At 47.6% G+C, this 18077-nt stretch overlaps 1 protein-coding gene and 1 long non-coding RNA gene across 9 annotated transcripts in view; one reads left to right on the forward strand and one right to left on the reverse strand.

Annotated features, from left to right (window-relative positions):
• Positions 1-4558: 4558 nt before the first annotated feature.
• AAK1 (AP2 associated kinase 1) overlaps positions 4559-18077 on the reverse strand; it is a 114296-nt gene continuing 100777 nt past the window's right edge. For all 8 annotated transcript variants that reach the window (XM_079987414.1, XM_079987418.1, XM_079987415.1 and 5 more), the window contains one exon: positions 4559-11574. In XM_079987414.1, the coding sequence (XP_079843540.1) occupies positions 10439-11574 (1136 nt within the window). In that variant the 3' untranslated portion in view covers positions 4559-10438. The remainder of the gene's footprint in view (positions 11575-18077) is intronic.
• Positions 13345-17016, forward strand: LOC307222420. The gene is made up of 2 exons (XR_013841748.1): positions 13345-15644; positions 15897-17016. It is a non-coding gene; the product is annotated as an uncharacterized lncRNA (long non-coding RNA).

The raw sequence follows: 18077 nt of genomic DNA on the forward strand, positions 1-18077 counted from the left end.
GGTACCTATTTATCTACTTGCACTTAGGGGTGCTTTCAAACTGCTAGGTGGGCAGGAGCTGGGACCGAAAGACGGGAGCTCACCCCACCGCGGGGATTCGAACCGCCAACCATGTGATCAGCAAGTCCTAGGCACTGAGGTTTTACCCACAGCGCCACCCGCGCCCCTCGTTTATGGACCTAATAGTTATCTAAAGCCATTTGGGACGTGGCCATAAGGGGATGCGGGTGGCATTGTGGGTTAAACCACAGAGCCTAGGACTTGCTGATCAGAAAGTCAGCGGATCAAATCCCTGCCACGGGGTGAGCTCCCGTTGCTCAGTCCCTGCTCCTGCCAACCTAGCAGTTCGAAAGCACGTCAAAGTGCAAGTAGATAGATAGGTACCGCTCCGGCGGGAAGGTAAATGGCATTTCCGTGCGCAGCTCTGGTTCACCAGAATCGGCTTACTGATGCTGGCCACATGACCTGGAAGCTGTACGCCGGCTCCCTCGGCCAGTAAAGCGAGATGAGCGCCGCAACCCCAGAATCGGCCACAACTGGACCTAATGGTCAGGGGTCCCTTTACCCTTTACCTTTAAAGCCATTTGCACATAACAAATAGGAGCCTGCACAACACAAAACACTGTTGCTGTATGTAGGTTTTATTTTATTTTTTTCCTTATATTTTGGAAATGTACATCCAGTTGTTGTTTTTTCCTTTAAATTTTTTGGGGGCCCCAAGAGAGAGGGGCCCTAAGCTATAGCTTGTTTAGCTTATACGTAAATCCGGCACTGATTGAGGGAATTGGGTGATGTGTAGCCTGGGGGAGACCGAGAGGTGATATCCAAAAGGCTGTCCAAGGGAAAGGATCAATGGATTCAAATGACAAGATTCCGATTAAACATTGGGAATAACTTTTTGACGGCAAAAGCTGTTTGGCAGTGGAATGGACTCCCTTGGAAGGCGGTGGGCTCTTCTTCCTTGGGAGGTTTTTAAAGAGAGGCTGGGTGGCCACCTGCCAGGGATTCTTGAGCTGTGATTCCTTCATGGCAGGGGGCTGGGATTCCCAGGGCCCCTTCCAGCTCTACAGTTCTGTTTCTCTTGGTGTACTTACTCAGAAGCCAGCACACCAATGTCGCATGTGGCTTAATCCTAGATAAATGTGCAGAGGGTGATGGCCTAAGCCCAGGCGGTGAGACCTTAATGCTACTGCCCAGTCTCTCTGTATCTATAATGCTGCTATGACTGCTCTCATAGCCCCACAAGGAAAGATAAATTAATGTGCGAATGTCTATGGGACACATCACTTGTAGGCAGGTTTGATGCACATCGAGGGTGACAAGAGAACTAGCAGAAGTCGCAGCACAAGCTTCTGCTGTGGGATTAAAGTCCACGACCCCACTTTCCTGGACTGTGGGCAGCATCAGCAGAAGGGTAGAGGTGCCGGAAGGGTTTGCTTCATGTATTTGTGGTTGTCCTGTTTGTCAAACTTGCAATGTTTGTGTGTAACTCTGGTGGCGCCTCAGGTGCCTTTACTTGGTCAGAGCAGCCGCCGCCGCTGAACCACCCACAAAAGTGGAGCCTATACATTTCACATACTTATATAAAGGCTTTTCCTTGCATTAGCTTTACACGTATGTAGAAACTGTCACATTCTCAGAGGGAAGCAGGCCTGCATTATCAGAGCTGGATACCTGGTTCAGTGAGAAGAACAGGTTTCGTCCTCCTATCAGCCTAGCTCAAGGCCGGGTTTTTCCTGCACAAACATTAAGACAGTCTGAGAACTTTCATACTCAAAGTTTTATACCTTTTCACGTGCAGGCTATAGATCAGACATAGGCAAACTCGGCCCTCTAGATGTTTTTTGAGACTACAATTCCCATCATCCCTGACCACTGGTCCTGTCAGCTAGGGATGATGGGAGTTGTAGTCCCAAAACATCTGGAGGGCCGAGCTTGCCTATGCCTGCTATAGATATCAGGCTGGCCCAACTTTTCAGACCAAGTGGGTGGCAAGAGTACTTTGAAATGGAACCCATGGGCCGCACACTGCCTTGTTATGTGTGGGGAGGAGGGTGGAGCGGCCGTTATTTGACACACACCCCAATCCGCCCTCATGCTCCCTTCCCAAAGCTGGCTAAGTGAGGCTCTGGGCTTTGGAAGGGAGATGTGAGGATCTGGCAGGGTCCTAGAGTCCTCCTACCTCATTCTCAAAGATGGGAAAGTGCTAACTAGACTTTAGGAAGAAGGGAGGACTCTATGACCCTCTCAGACCCTCCTGCCTCCTTCCCAAAGCCCAGCCCCTTGCTTAGCCAACTTTGGGAAGGCAGCTCAAGGGCTGCAGAGGGTAGGCATGGCATCAAAGGCTGCCAATCACCCTGCTATAGATCAAAGCACATGCAATTTCCTCTGCAACAGCATTGGGTGAAATAACAGCTGAGCTGTGACATTCTTAATGGAGCTGAAGGCCTGTGCAGTAGAAACCACACCCCTAACTACTGGGTGGTATTTTCATCGGAGAACTGTTGGAGGGTATAATCCCCGCCGCCCCACAGTTGCTGGCTGAGGAGTTCACTACTGCTGCAGCTTCCTTCCTGGGCAAGCCACCAGTGAGCCTTCAGTGAAGTTGCGTACACTACAACCTGTGCACATCCAATGAAGATGAAGGTTGGAAGATTCAGGATCGATAAAAAAAAGTTCTTCTTCACACAACTCATAGTTAAAACTATGGCACTCGCTCCCTGAGGAGGCAGTGATGGCCTCAAACTTGGGTGGCTTTAAAACATGGGTAGGCAACCTAAGGCCCGGGGCCCAGATCCGGCCCAATCGCCTTCTCAATCCGGCCCGTGGACGGTCCGGGAATCAGTGTGTTTTTACATTAGTAGAATGTGCCCTTCTATTTAAAATGCATCTCTGGCTTATTTGTGGGGCCTGCCTGGTGTTTTTACATGAGTGGAATGTGCGCTTTTATTTAAAATGCATCTCTGGGTTGTTTGTGGGGCATAGGAATTCATTCATTTCCCGCCCCCCCCCCCAAAAAAATATAGTCCGGCCCCCCACAAGGTCTGAGGGACAGTGGACAGGCCCCCTGCTGAAAAAGTTTGCTGACCCCTGGCTTAGGGCATGGGTAGGCAAACTAAGGGCCGGGGGGCCAGATCCGGCCCAATCACCTTCTAAATCCTGCCCACGGATGGTCCAGGAATCAGCTTGTTTTTACTTGAGTAGAATGTGCCCTTTTATTTTAAAATGCGTCTCTGGTTATTTGTAGGGTCTGCCTGGTGTTTTGACATCAGTAGAATGTGTCCTTTTATTTAAAATGCATCTCTGTATACCCCATATTTGTGGGGCATAGGCATTCGTTCATATTTTTCCCCCAAAATATAATCCGGCCCCCACAAGGTCTGAGGGACAGTGGACTGGCCCCCTGCTGAAAAAGTTTGCTGACCCCTGCTTTAAAAGGATTAGACAAATTCATGGGAGGAGAGCTTTTGGTGGCTACTAGACATAATGGCTCTCACTCAGAAGTGAGAGCTGGACCATAAAGAAGGCTAATCGCCGAAGAATTGATGCTTTTGAATTATGGTGCTGGAGGAGACTCTTGAGAGTCCCATGGACTGCAAGAAGATCAAACCTCTCCATTCTGAAGGAAATCAGCCCTGAGTGCTCACTAGGAGGACAGATCCTGAAGCTGAGGCTCCAATACTTTGGCCACCTCATGAGAAGAGAAGGCTCCCTGGAAAAGACCCTGATGTTGGGAAAGATGGAGGGCACAAGGAGAAGGGGATGACAGAGGACGAAATGGTGGGACAGTGTTTTCGAGGTTACCAGCATGAGTCTGACCAAGCTGCGGGGGGCAGTGGAGGACAGGAGTGCCTGGCGTTCTCTGGTCCATGGGGTCACGAAGAGTCGGACACGACTAAACGACTAAACAACAGACATAATGGCTATGCTCTGCCTCCCCAGTTGGAGGTAGCCAAGGCCAGCTCACCCATGAGGAAAGGTGAGGTGACTGCCTCAGGTGGCAGGATCCACCATGCAGCAGATCCCAGTCTTCCTCCTACCCCCACCCCAGCTCCGTTCCTGGTGTAGATCTTCCCTTGTGGGGAGGAAGGCACTGTTTTGGAGTCTGCTTCAGGTGCCAAAATGTCTGGATAGCTATGCTTCTCAATACCAACTGCTGGAAACCGCAGGAGGGGAGAGGGCTCTTGCGCTTGTGCTGGACTAGATGGGCCACTGGCCTGATCCAGCAGGCTCATCTGGTGTTCTTACACCCAATGAGATTTGACCACATGGCACCATCACTAAGAGCAAGTGAAGGCAACAGACAGCGATTGAAAGTGAGAGGAATGTAAACTTGCTGGCAAATATTTTTTAAGGTGCGCTGAAACTTAGTTGGGGAGAGATGAAATTTCAGCCCGGCTGAAAACATTTGTGAGGAAATAGTTTTCAAATTAGCTCTTGGTTTTGTCCCCCTTGGCATTTGCAGAAAATCAACAAGTTTATATGGACACATCCTTTGCGTTTAAGCTTTCGGAAAGACTCCTATGAGCAAAAAGAAGCACACAGCGAGATGAGGATGTTTGAATCAGATAGTTTTTAATAAAGCATACAAGTTCCCAGCGCTAACATTTCTTCATAAAAGATTTAATGCAACCAGAGTGGGGAAAAAATATATATATACTCCAGCCTGCAAACAGTTTATCATATCAGAGAGGTATATCCAACACTGTTGAGTTCTGACTGTATCAAGAGGAGCTTGGAGTCAAAGCCTTGGTCTCATGACTCATAACTGCACACAAAGACAATTCCAGATTAGCAGCAGCAGAAGGGTGCGACCCTCTCAAAGGACCTCCTCAAGCTGCCAGGACAGAAAAGACAATTAGAGCTGCCTTTTAGAATGAGTCACAATTCTCTTTTATTATCTGCATACGGATTTCCCTCTTCTCATTTGCAATTTCACCTCTGGGGCCAGGTGTTTCGATCCAATTGCCACTGGGCCTTCCTTTACAAGAAATAATCCCTTTTTTAAAAAATGAAAGAAAGAAATAGCTACTGGGAGACTGGCTCTCTGATATCACAGCTGTCTAGTGTTACAAAGGTAAAAATGTTCCCAGTGTACACACAGAGATAGGAAAGAACAAAACAGCCGCCATTCTAATCAGCTGCAGTCGTTGTAGCGTCATGACAGGCCAAGTCCAGATGCAGGGATGGCTCCAACAGCAGAGACACACAAGGTACCCTTGTGTCAAAAACACGTATGGAAGGAAATGTCACTACACCCAAGAGACATCTAAAAACCACCAAACATAAGAAAGGAGGAAGGCGCGGAAACCTTTCCAGCATGAGAGTTCTTTGGTGGGAGCTGAATCCATGGAAATTTCTGTGTTCCTTCAGAGTGGTTGATCTCAGAGCCCTGTGGCTTTAACGCTGATCCCAAACATGAGGCAGCGACCCACAAACCCAACTGTGATGGGGGTGGAGGCAGGGATGGGGGTGGAGCACAGGTGGGAAAGGGAGAAGGGAACCTCAGGAGGAAAACCAGTGTTCTTGGGAGCTATCCTCTCCCTTTTCTGCCTCAGGCAGCCAACATGAACCTGGTTTAAAGTGGGAGCAGTTCCACAAAGGAGAGAAGAAAAACAACCAGATACCTATCTATCTATCTCTCTCTCTCTCTCTCTCTCTCTCTCTCTCTCTCTCTCTCTCTCTCTCTCTGATTGAAAGCCATAATCTTTAGTGATAAACTGTACTGGGCTGAAATTCTTCTGGCACCTGAGACATAAAATCCCAAGGGGATCCTGTCTCACCCCAGAATGGAACAGGAAAATTAAACTTTCTGCTCTTCAATAGGGCCCACCCACCAGCCACCCCACAGACAAAGCTGCCACAGTGCCAGGAAGCAGATCCCAACTCAAAGCTTAACCAGAGAAGCAAGACCTGCACAGGGAGTAACACTGTGCAGAACTGGAAGGGCAACACTAGGGAGGTTTTAACAAGGTGACTGTCTGAACCACCTGAAAAGTGCTCGGATGATTTGCATAAGGGAAAAGTGGAGCTCAGTGGCTCCACATCTGCTGACCAAGACCCATGAAACACATTCCTAGCTGCACTGATTTGACTGGGAGGTGCAACTCCTACGTAAGCCCTGCTGGAATCAAGCGATTTGGCATCACATCTAAGCAGATGATTGCCCAGACGCAATTGCTGCTGTGTAGTTCTGCAGTGTTGCAGAAGAACACCAGCTTCATGACAGTGTCATTAAGCTTCACTCAGATTGCTACTGAATAGTTTATTAAGATTGTCTAAATCTACTAAGCAACCTTATAAAACAGAGAGGGGAAACCATCCAGGCTTTTGCTATGCCAGGGCTGTAGGGCAAACGTTCAGCTGAAGGTCTCTCTTTGTGTGATGCGCAACACTTGGTGAGCCAGGGAGATGTGCACAAGAACAGGTGGGGCCAGGAATCACCACCCAGCCCCTCCGTGCAAGTCACAGTCTCGCAGCTCTGCTTTCTCCAACCTGGTGCCCTCCAGATGTTTTGCACCACAACTCCCATCAGTCCCAGCTAGCATGACCATATGATGCCAGGGTTCATGGGGGAGTTGTAATCCAAAGCACTGGGAGTGGAGAAAATGAGGGTGGGAAGGAAACCCACATCGTCAGCAGGAACGTGACCCCAACATTTCAAGTTGACTCACCTAGGAATGTGAGCACATATGAGGGGGAAGCTAGTTTTAAAATGGCTAAGTGCCCCTTACTTTCCAGAAAATGAGGTGCATTCTCACATAGGTGAGGAGAAGAGAGGAACTACCCCATCCATGGAGCTTCTTATGAGGGCTAGAGCCTAACTGTGCCTTGGTCTTTGGCCGTGACTTACAACTCTGCTGAAGTACCGTCTTGTTCAACAAGGATAGGGAAACAACTAAGCAAAATGCATTCCTTCAAAAACTATTTGCGGAGTGACGTAGGGTTTTCGTAACAGTTTAAAAGCACCCGACTAATATTGGCGGCAGTTTCGGGACTGACTGTAACAAGTGCCTTGACTTCCTTCAGGAGGAGCAGAATTAGAACTGGAAATACTATTTGTCATTGGTCAAATGCCACTGACTTCAACAGCAATCTAATTAGCTCCAGCTTCTGTTTATTCCTACTGAATATGCATCCCCCTGAATCAAGGAGAGTTCAAAGCTGAGCTGCCGGATGCCATCAACAGAGTACAGGCTACACTCTATCTTGGAATTTTACACTGGAATCTATAACACTGCAAGGATGAAATCTTCTGCATTTCTTAATTTCCTCATTCTAGCACCTAAGTTCTCTTCTCCAATACACACACAAAAATAAGTTAAACTTCCAATGTATGGGTTAGCAAACACTTCACAGAGAAACAGAGCATGGCTTCCTAAAGGTGTCTTCTTGATTTGATTTATATATATATTTTTAAAAACCTGTGAAGACACAGCAGATAAGCAATCATCTAGGTTTGTTTGTTTGTTTGTTTGTTTAAAAAGGCAAGCTCAAAATGATGTTTGCTCGGTCGCCTGTGTTTTGAACAATGGAGGCACAAAAGTCTGTGTGAGCACATTTTCCAAGAATTATTTCCCCCACCTCACTGCAGGGTCTTAAGCAGCATCAAATTCCTCTTTGCTTCTCCCTACAAGCCATTATCAATTGCACAAGTACTACAGCAAAAGATGTCAAAAACCAACCAGACGAAAAGAAACACAGGCACGCCAGCATCTGCTTAAAGAGTAGAGGTAGGTACAGCATGAAGATTGACGTATCAGCAAATGCAGTGCTCGAGTTCACAAGAAGAGTATCCAGAGTCCAAGCTTTTTGGTAAACTGAGTCCTGGCTCTACAGCAAGATGGATGGGCCATGAAAACTTGCAGGAAGGACTTTTTGCACATTGACAGAGGTGCATCCAAACTAGCCTAAAGATGCTGGGATAGCCCAAGTGAATGTATTCAAGATGCAGGGCCACACAGCCCAAACAGGAGCAGGCTGCTCTTGTGAAGTGCTGAGCAAGCGTGTGATTCCCTTGGGGCACATCTTCTGCTTTAACAGTCTACATCGCTTCCTCCGCCAGGCAGTTGGACTCTTGACTGAAATAACCTTTTCGTGATCATTATCAGACTGGAACATCCTCAAAGGTGCAAGGACTCCCAGCTGGCAGTAAGGAGCAAGGAAACAGATTCACAAGTTGCATGTCAAAAAACAGTTAAGGCCTTCACATCTGCCTCCTGAACTTTTAAAAATGCTTCAGCAAAGCCTGCCTCAAGCCACCACCCTACCAAATGTCCCCATTTGGAGTAACAAAGTGCTATAGAATTAATTTGAAAGTACCAAAAGAATAGGAAAGATCTTGAGTCATTAAGGTCCCTTTCGGAGTCTGAGGACTTTCAAGCAGGTCCTTAACCATAAAATACAGTCTCATCAAGAGCAGCTAAGGTTCCCCACCCCTCCTAACCAAACAGTTAACACATAAGCAGAGGATAAAATCTTTGGAGTGGGGGAGACCAGCCAGCTAGCCATGCTCATGATTTATAGCTGGGATTTGTCCAATATATTTAGGTGCCCGAGACAGGAAATTCAAAGGCCACCCTCTTCTCCAACAGACACAAAGCACCATCTGCCGGAAAGCTCTCCTGTGCCAGCCCCATTCAAAGCGATGGAGGCTGCACAAGAAGGTCCCCATGCATTTCAATGGAAAGGTTGCCATGGAGAACTGCCCGGTGAATTGTGTCCCCTGGTCCAGATCCATCTTTCATGCTGGACCCTTAGAACCACCTCCAAATTGTCATCACTTGACTTTAGGGCAGGGCTGCCTCTGACAATTGGCAGACAAGGCCCTTTCAGACAGGGGGCACTTAAAGATTCCTTTGTAAGAACGTGAGGTAAAAGAGGTGGTAGGCTATTTCTGAACGTCTGGGTCTGGCCACAGGGTGTGAGGACACCTTTCCATAAAAGGCACAGCTCAACAAAATTGACTACCGTTAAGTCAACTTGCCATTACATTTCAATAGTTCACAAGGATTTCTCTCACAAGTGATGCATCAGCTTCTTGGATTGTCTGTTAAAAACCACAAGATTGTCCTTCATAAAACAGCAGGTAGTGAAGACTCGCAAAAGTTACCATTCAATCGTTGGACCTTGATGTAGAATCAGATTTTAAGCCATCAAGAACTGTCACAGCATCACTGAGGTCAGCAGAATTAACACTAACACTTTCCACACCACTCTACGGCCATCTTTGTCACAACATCCCTTCTTTATTTTAGACCTGATGGAGATTCAAAGCATTGCGCCCCGCCCCGCCCCCCAAGAGACAGAAAACAAAGCAAGGGATGTTTGAGCACTGTCAGCTCCAGGTGCACCAGAAAAGTAACTGCACTAGAAGTTCTTGTTGATTAGCTCATGTGTGTTTAGAACCCAACCCATCAATGCGCTGGAGTCCTGCTCACTCATTGTCATTCCTGCCCCCAGTTTACAGAAAGTGCATGGGAGGTGGCTGCCCCGCCCCCATTGTCAGCAAACCCATGGGGCCCATCCGCAACGTGGGTGCACAATTGGTACAACCTCTGAAAAAGGAGCGCATGCTGCATGTGGAAGTGCTGAGGGCCAGACTAGGGAGCTGCTTTCCTCTCTATGCGCAGAAGAGGAGCTTGGGGGATGCTCCTCAGGGGTGGCACATCTGGGTTTAGATCTGTTTCACTGACTGAAAACTGGCTTTGCAAACTAGGCATGGCAGGTGGGAAAGCCAAGCCCTCCCTTTGGGAGCATGCAAAAGCCAACTCCGTTTCCCACGCTTTCTGCATTTCACTTACCATTTCCACAGAGGGTATAACTTGGTCCGCAACGGTCAGAACGGAGTCACTGTCACTTAGAACCAATAGGGTTTAAGACACCCAGACATTAATTGCCTTTTGTGGGGAGGGCTTAAAAACACATTGCAGAACAAGACTTCTGTTACAAACTGACAGTTACGGGTTTTAAGGGAAGATTCATTAGTAGCAACTAAAATAAAAATGTGCTTATCCTTCTCTCTTGCTTAGAAAAATTAAATAATGTCCCACCCAGCTAGCATTTCTGAAACATTCTTGGTGTGCTGTTGATATGTTCCGTAATCCTTAGTGGGTGCTACTATCAAGAGGTAATCAGTTCTGTCCCATGTGTTCCCTGGCTTAAATAATTACCCAAAACCAAACAAAAACAAAAGACCCACTGGGAGGAAACTTGGAGTGTGAGGAGAGAAAGAGCATCTAAAAAGCAAGTGATAAACCTGACAGGCTGGAAGTCGTTCACAGCCTGAAACCAGCTTCATATGATTCAGGTGAGTATCACAGCGACTGTAGTTTCGACATTCTAGGTATGTACGGAGTGAATTTTGCCCAAAAGGCTTGTAGGCTCTGGATAACGCATTCAAAGCTTTGCCTCCTCCTTCTGTCACAATGGAAACCATTTAGGGTTTCTGCTTTCCCAGTTTAGAAGGAAAGGGGGCTGACGAGAATGGGTCAGAGCTGGGCAGCTCTTTAGTCCTGGAAGAAAGAGAGGCGATAGAAACAGACCCCGCTATGGCTTGCTTGTTTGTCTGAGACACCACTTTGTAAGCTGCGATGGGCTGGGCGCCGACACTCTGGTCCCCTTCTGGGCTGTAGTGACGGGAATACTTTGCCAATGACTGTGGACGGAAAGGCTGGTTGGCCTTCACACCCAAGAGGAGGTCTTGGGGGAGTGTGTGCGCTTGGAGCGTGTCGTTGGGGATGCTGCCCAGCTCTTGAGATGCATCTTTGGGAGGATCGGGGCCTTCGCTTGCTCTGGCAGAATGAGGGAGAGCACCGGATGGCTGGGGCAGCGAGGCCACAGAATACTGACCTTGCGAGAGAGGAGAGCCATGCAGCCCTGCATCTAGGTTCTGGAAGGAAGCGTTAAAGGTATACTGGGGAGCTCCAGCAGAGCCCAAGAACCCCGCTGAGACAGGAGATTCCTTTGCCCCGCTGTGCAGCATAAGCTCTTCCTGGCTCTTCTTTTTCGTGAAGGGAGCCCGCAGGAACACGTCGCCCTCATCCTGCTGCTTCGCCAGCCCGTGGCCCTTGGAGACGAAGGGCGCTTTGGCGAAGATGTCCAGGTCGTCGTGAAGAGTCATGGAGCTTTGGAATGGAGCTGTGGCAAAGACGTCTCTCTCGTCCGAAGCTCCTCCGGGGGGTTGTTGGAAAGCATCAAGCTGCACCCCCAGGCTCTGGGGAACTTGCAGATTAAGGTCTTCTTGGGGAATGCTACCCCTTTCCAGATGCTGAGGGTTCAGTTTATAAGCTTCCTCTTCCTCTTCGGAATCCATCAGCAGAGGCCTGGACCCACTGCAGTCCAAGATGTCCCCCTCGTGGTCCGTCCCTTCCCCTTCACTGCTGTGGAAAGAGCTGTTGCTGGAAGGACCATCCCTCGATAAGTACTCCAATTCTTCTCCGTGTTCCGCGCTCCGTGATCTTCCATCCAGCATCTCAGGCTGCCGTTTCTTCACCGGGAAGCAGCCAACAGCAGACACTCCAGGGCCGTGCTCAGTGCTGACCACAAAATAGATGGTTGGCTCCCCCTGCAGACCTACAACGCATAAAACAAGAGAGTTAACCTGCCGATCTTAGGATTCTCTTGGCAGAACTAAGGCACAGATGTGTTATGATGTTGATCCAAAATCAGCAGCACAAATGTGGGGGTGGGGAATGGAGGGAGGGAGAAATACATTTGAAATAATAAATAAATATATGCAAAGATGAAGCCGAGTAAATTACAGCACATAGACTGGAACACGACTCTATGTCCTCTCACATTTCAGGACTCCACAAAAATGTGTGTTGGAAAAAGTTGGAGGATGTTATAAATACACAGACATTCAAACCTCGGGATATGACTGGAGTGGGTGGTGAGTGGGATGGTAGACACAGAAATCTGCACAGCTGAGGGTCACTAGCACACAACCATCGCTTTTGGTTTTGTGTTTTTAAATTTGAAACAAGGAAGACAAGGCGGCAGTGGTGAGTGAAGGAACTAGAATAGTGTGGTCAGATTCTGCTAAGTGTTGAAAAACTAAGTGTGGGGTTGAACAGGGTGCACAATTAGCTGGCGAGAGAGTTTTCAGCACTCTGTCTCCCTGCCTGTTGCCCCCCCCCCATGGCCAACAATCCCCACTGGTTCTCTCCCACATTATGCAGCAACAAATTGTTGTTGCTGAGTGTGGTAGTGGGGAGGTGGGAATCCAAACCATATGAACAAAAGAAAACATTTGTATTTGCTGCCTTGGAATGAATCCAATCTGAGGTGTTTTTTTCCTCTGAGTTTTAGTATTTAGCAGGGAGGTGACAGTGTTTTGGATTTTTAATTTTGCGAGCAACCCTAAAGAATGGCCACCAATCCTAGTGGATTCCAGGACATGAAGACACTCCTGAGAGGTCAGTTCGCCAGCTACTCAAATTCTCTGCTAATCTTTTGCTGGCAAAGGAGGATAAAACAGGCTGGGGATTTCGGCTTGCCGACTTGCTCAAAGAGCAATGGCTGCTAATCACAGGTGGTGGCCATTCTATTTACATCCTAGCTTGGTAGATGCAAAGATTATGGCAGCCTTCCTGAACCTGCTACCCTCCAGATGTTCATTTCCTATCAGCTCCACAGCCAACATGGCTGCATGATGGCTAATGGGGGTTGTGGTGCAAAACATCTGGCTGGGGAAGGCTGGAATGGGGCATGAACCACTGCAATGTTGGCTCAATCCAGTCCAAAGCCATATTAACTAGTAGAAGTTTAATGCCTGGTTAAGTAGAAGAATGAAGGGGAAATGGAAGGACTTTCTCTTATTACCTCACTGGAGGAATCCATATTTATTTTCCCAGCCCAGATGGATCACACAAACAGTCATCAGAACACAAGATAGCTTACCTTCCAAGAAATAGTAGCAGGTTATCATGGCATAGGACTCATGTTAGCAAGAGGACAGGAAAAAGGCACATGAAAACTAAACCGTTGAGAACCAAATCCCCAAAGCGTTCGCATTTGCTATCATCCATTTTAAAATAACGGAACAGGATTTTGGGCCTCACTCCCTTTTAGAAGGGCGGGGGGACAGGGACCAAATCCTGTGTGGTCTATAGGGCAAAGCGCAGATCACAGCCCACCTGGGGACACAGGCTATGCTCTGCCAGTTTTGGGGATTCTGGACTAGCAGACCCTGTTCTTATCTAGCCAGGCCCTTCACACATCCTTAAGCAAGGCTGTGTCCTCAAGACCACTGAGCACAGGTGGACGATGCCTCCAGTTTGAAGAGATCCTGGAGCATTAATTCTTGCTTTGCAAACCTAACTTAGATCGACTAGGGTTGTCCTTGTTGTGCTTAAAAAAAGAGGGAGAAAGTAGTTCATTCTCTGGAGGGGGGGGGAATTCCAATGGAGGTCACCTGCTTTTCAGGACACTGGAGCTAGTCTTCCCCCCTCAATAATCAAAGACAGTACTTCAAAGATAAGCATCAAAATGATTGTTTATTGAGAGACCATCAGCTTTGATACATTATACACTGTAAGTGCATGGCCACCGTAGGCAAGAAATGGGAGGCAATGTAACATGCTGTACAGAAAGCCTATTGAAGCCAATATGCAGCGTTCCGTTAACATGACTGCCTCTTTTATATTTGAAATCATTCCCACTGCAGTAACGAAAAAGCACCCTAGGGGGAAAACCCCAATCTGAAACACAACCACTCTGAACGTTGGGTGTGTAATATGCATTTTTTTTTCAAGAGGTTCAGGTATCCCCCTCCCCAAAAGAAAGCTATGAGCTTTGCAACTCCCCACCACCACCACAAAAAAAGCTGAAGGGGAAAGGAAGAAGAGAGCATATGAGAAATAGTGGATTGGGTCATGGCTTCAGCTGGCTATCATCAGCAGTTGCTCTGGCTATAACCAATTGAGATGCAGGTTCAGCTAGGAAACTAAGGGCGCCATTTGAATTTAAAAAGCAAGAACAGGCCCTTTAAAATTCTCTCTTTCGGAGGGGCTGTGTGTGTATCTGCATTAAATACTAGCTTGTCATATTTGCCAGGATACAAATAAAGCCAGCCTGTCTTGCTGCGTTTGGATTCAAGGCAGCAAGCGGCGGGCTTCCTTTGACTTTCAGGCTGACTAATTCCACTAGAAAGACATTCCCCCGTGCTCCAGGTGAGCAGCAGGCATTGCTTCCAAGCCTAGTGGATGTGCTAACTAGGAAAGTCACTTTAAAGCTATGAAAGGTGTGTGTGTGTGTGTGATGGGAAGAGAAAGATGTCTGGGTTCTCTCTCTTTCATTCCAGAGCAAGGAGCTCTAAAACAGAAATCAAACTACATTTCATTTTCACCAGCCTCATAAAAAAAAAACATTGGCTTTTATATAGTGCTTTAAGAGCATTATCAATTGCTTGACATATGTTAGCTCAGTCCTTCTTACCCTTTATTACCCCCATATTGCAGAAGGGAAAACACCTTGGGCCAAGGCTACTTTCCACCACTGTGCCATACAGCTCTCCCATATGCTTGGCAGACGATGCCCTTCATTCCGCCAACCATCTAAAGCAGCAGTTGACACAAGTGCCCCATATGAAGATCTGATCTGCACAATTCCCCCGCATAAAATCCCCATTGCCCACCCGTTGCCTAGTTCAGTAGGCCCCATTTTGGTTCAGTTCAGTACTTGCGCAATTGCATTTCATCTATTCTATACAATTAGACTCTGCAATGATATATGTACTTGCATATAGCCATAATATATTGTTTTTCAACTATGCAATGGCAGAAGGATTAAACAAACACAAAATGCAGTTCAAAAAGAAAAGAGTGCACAAATTGGTCTACAGCATACCTAGGCCTCCTGCACATACAGCAACCATACTATGAGGACCAGGAAGAGAAATCTTCACCATACAAATCGGAATGGCGACCTGCTCAGTGCTGGGATCAAGCATTTGAGGAACTTGGCAATAAATTTTCTTCTTCTTCAGCAATTGCAGAAAGGATTTTGCTTTACTGCACTTCAGAGACCTGGGTAAGTTTCAAACCACCAATGGCAGCCCTGCAACTAGTCAGCTGCCTCTTGAGACTTTGAAACCAGAAGGAGAAGCCCAGTGATGATGCAGAACATCTTGCAAAATTGCATATTATGAACCTCATTGCCTGGGAACCCAAGTTCATGCTGCTTTGTGTTCCTTGGCAGAAAGGCTGACTAACTATGTGATGGGCCAAGGCTTTCTAAATTCCCTGCAAATGCCTCCCACACAAGTTCATGGGACTTAATGGGAACTGCGCAGGAACACAATGCATTCTGAGGAATGGATTCCCCATGGTCTTCATCCAATCTAGATTGCATAGCTCAGTAACAACATAAAGCCTCCTACACATCTGCCTATAGTCCATGGGAGAATAAAGAGCACTGTCCAGTTAATTGTAAGATAATCAAAACATTAATGTGTCCTGAATACATTTGGTACTGCAAGATGCATAAGACTGATGGGTGAGCCACTGAGATGTTCGCCACCCGCCACCCGCCACCCACCTCTTGCATAGATGAGACCCTCTCGAAGGGCAAGACCAAGACAACGGGATGAGCAACTAGGCCCAGTGTGCTGAAAGGAGGATCCAGAAACCAAGAGAGGAGGAGTAGTTTTGGATTTGATATCCCGCTTTATCACTACCCGAAGGCGTCTCAAAGCGGCTAACATTCTCCTTTCCCTTCCTCCCCCACAACAAACACTCTGTGAGGTGAGTGAGGTTGAGAGACCTCAGAGAAGTGTGACTGGCCCAAGGTCACCCAGCAGCTGCATGTGGAGGAGCGGGGAATCTAACCCGGTTCACCAGATTACGAGTCCACCGCTCTTAACCACTACACCACACTGGCTTTTTACAGACAAGACGAGAAAGGGCAGAAAGCTAAGAGACGGTTTAAAGGTCTGTCTAGAATACTGACCCATTTCTGTGATATCCAGCTTGAATTTTTGTGATGGTTCCAGCACAGCATTCCTAGCCAGCAGGTATGATTGGTAAGAAAAAGTTATGGGACTCAGGCTGCAATCCTATACAGCAGCCTTCCCTAACATAGCACTCACCAGATGTTTTGGAGTCCAGCAACATACAGCTGTGTGGGATGGGAATGATGGGAGTTGGAGCTCAAAACATCTGGAAGGCACCAGGTTGGAGAAAGCTGCTGCAGACAACATACTGGTGAGCATTCTGAGAATATGTCTGAGTCCACCCTGTAATTCAGAGGCACAGAAGCATTTTCAGCCCAAGGACCAAGTTGCCTTGTGGGCAGTTTTCTGGGGTGGGTGGGTGTGGAGAGACATAAAGAAGAACGGGCAGGGAAACAGAAGTAACTCTTGACTTTGTGCAACAAGGTACACACACATGCACAGAGGTTTCTGCACACTCACAACCCTCCATCCAGGCAAGCGAGAGGCATTACCCCAGCTCAAGGGTGTGTTTGAGTCAGGCAACAGCGCAAAGCAGGGCTGAAGAAGAGGGGGCCTGGTCTAGTCCCAAGGGCCAGGTAGAAGGGCTTTGAGGGCCCCACCCCTGCTGTAATTACTAGATCCTATTATTAGAGTACACTAAATTTAATATTAACACAGAACAAAAAACTGTGATTCCTTCCCATACAGGCAAAGAGATGCTACCTTCATTAAATAACACAAAAAGGATAGTGGGTTTACCTTCACTACAATAAAGGGGACACACACGCTTCCAGCAGTGTAGAGACCCTTACACTTGTTTTTAATTCCAGACACTCAATTACATAACCCAGATGCATTGGTTAGGGATGCTGGCCAAGCCATATCTATGACCAAGCAAATTATTGACTAATGACTCAGACTGGTCAGTGGGTATTCACTCACTAGTCAAGAAACAGCTGGATTTTCCTTGACTGTTCTGAACAGGAGAAACTAATCCAACTGTGGGTGAAGGTGGTTTGCTATAACAAGATATAAACAAGATCTGTGCGCGCGCTAATAGAATAAAAACAGATTTGGGGACAGAGAGACAAAAAAAACCTCCAGTTTGAGAATGAGATGGGCTTTGGCAGGCTTCCTCAACCTCAGCCCTCCAGATGTTTTGAGACTACAATTCCCATCATCCCTGACCACTGGCCCTGCTAGCTAGGGATCATGGGAGTTGTAGGCCAAAAACATCTGGAGGGCCGAGGTTGAGGAAGCCTGGGCTTTGGGCTCTGAAAGGCTAAAGGTATCCGAGTATTTTTTGAGCTCACTCTCTCAGGATGGCAGAGCTTAAGCTGGTGTTGCTTCCCCCTGCTCTAAGCCTGCATATTTTGTAACCTAGGGAACTGCCTTACATCCCCTGACAGGATGGCTCAGTTGGTTAGAGTGTGGTGCTGATAATGCCAAGGTTGCAGGTTCGATCCCTGTATGGGACATTTGCGTATTCCTGCTTGGCAGGGGGTTGGACTAGATGATCCTCAGGGTCCCTTCCAATTCTATGATTCTATGACTAAGTCAGACAATCAGTCCATCCACTCAGTATACCCAACCACTACATGCAGATGCCAGGGAGTGACTCTAGAACCCTCTGCAAGAAAAACAGATGATCTGCCACTGAGCCACAGCCCTCCTTCCACCTACACTGTAGGAGCTTGAGACTCACAGGGGAAGCAGGCAGTGTCTGGCAAAGGCAAAGCAGGGCAGGGCAGGCCAAGTCAAACCGGAGCCCAGGCAAGAACAGTCCTGTGGACAGCTCCACTGAAACATTCTCTTCCTAAGGCAGCTGCAGCAGGGCAAAGGCGCCTACAGCGAACTGAACCTTTCCGTAGGTCAACAAGACCTGGAGGGACACACAGGAGGGCTCTACCTCTCTGGTTTAAAGGCCACACCTTATTGTGCAGTCTTCTGTGGAGATAGCGATATTGCAGGGGACTAATCTGATGAGGATGGTGTGGGGACTATGTCTTCAGGCCGCCGCGAGGACATCAAAGAAAGCACTGATGAGCTCACATCTTGGACCAAGTGGTGTCCTCCTATGCACTGACACCTTCTCTTTTCATAAACATGCTTCCCACCTCCTCTTTTTGAGACAACAAAGCAG

This window comes from Podarcis cretensis (assembly GCF_951804945.1).
Source record: "Podarcis cretensis genome assembly, chromosome: 8".
In the NCBI taxonomy this organism is placed as follows: Eukaryota; Metazoa; Chordata; class Lepidosauria; order Squamata; family Lacertidae; genus Podarcis; species Podarcis cretensis.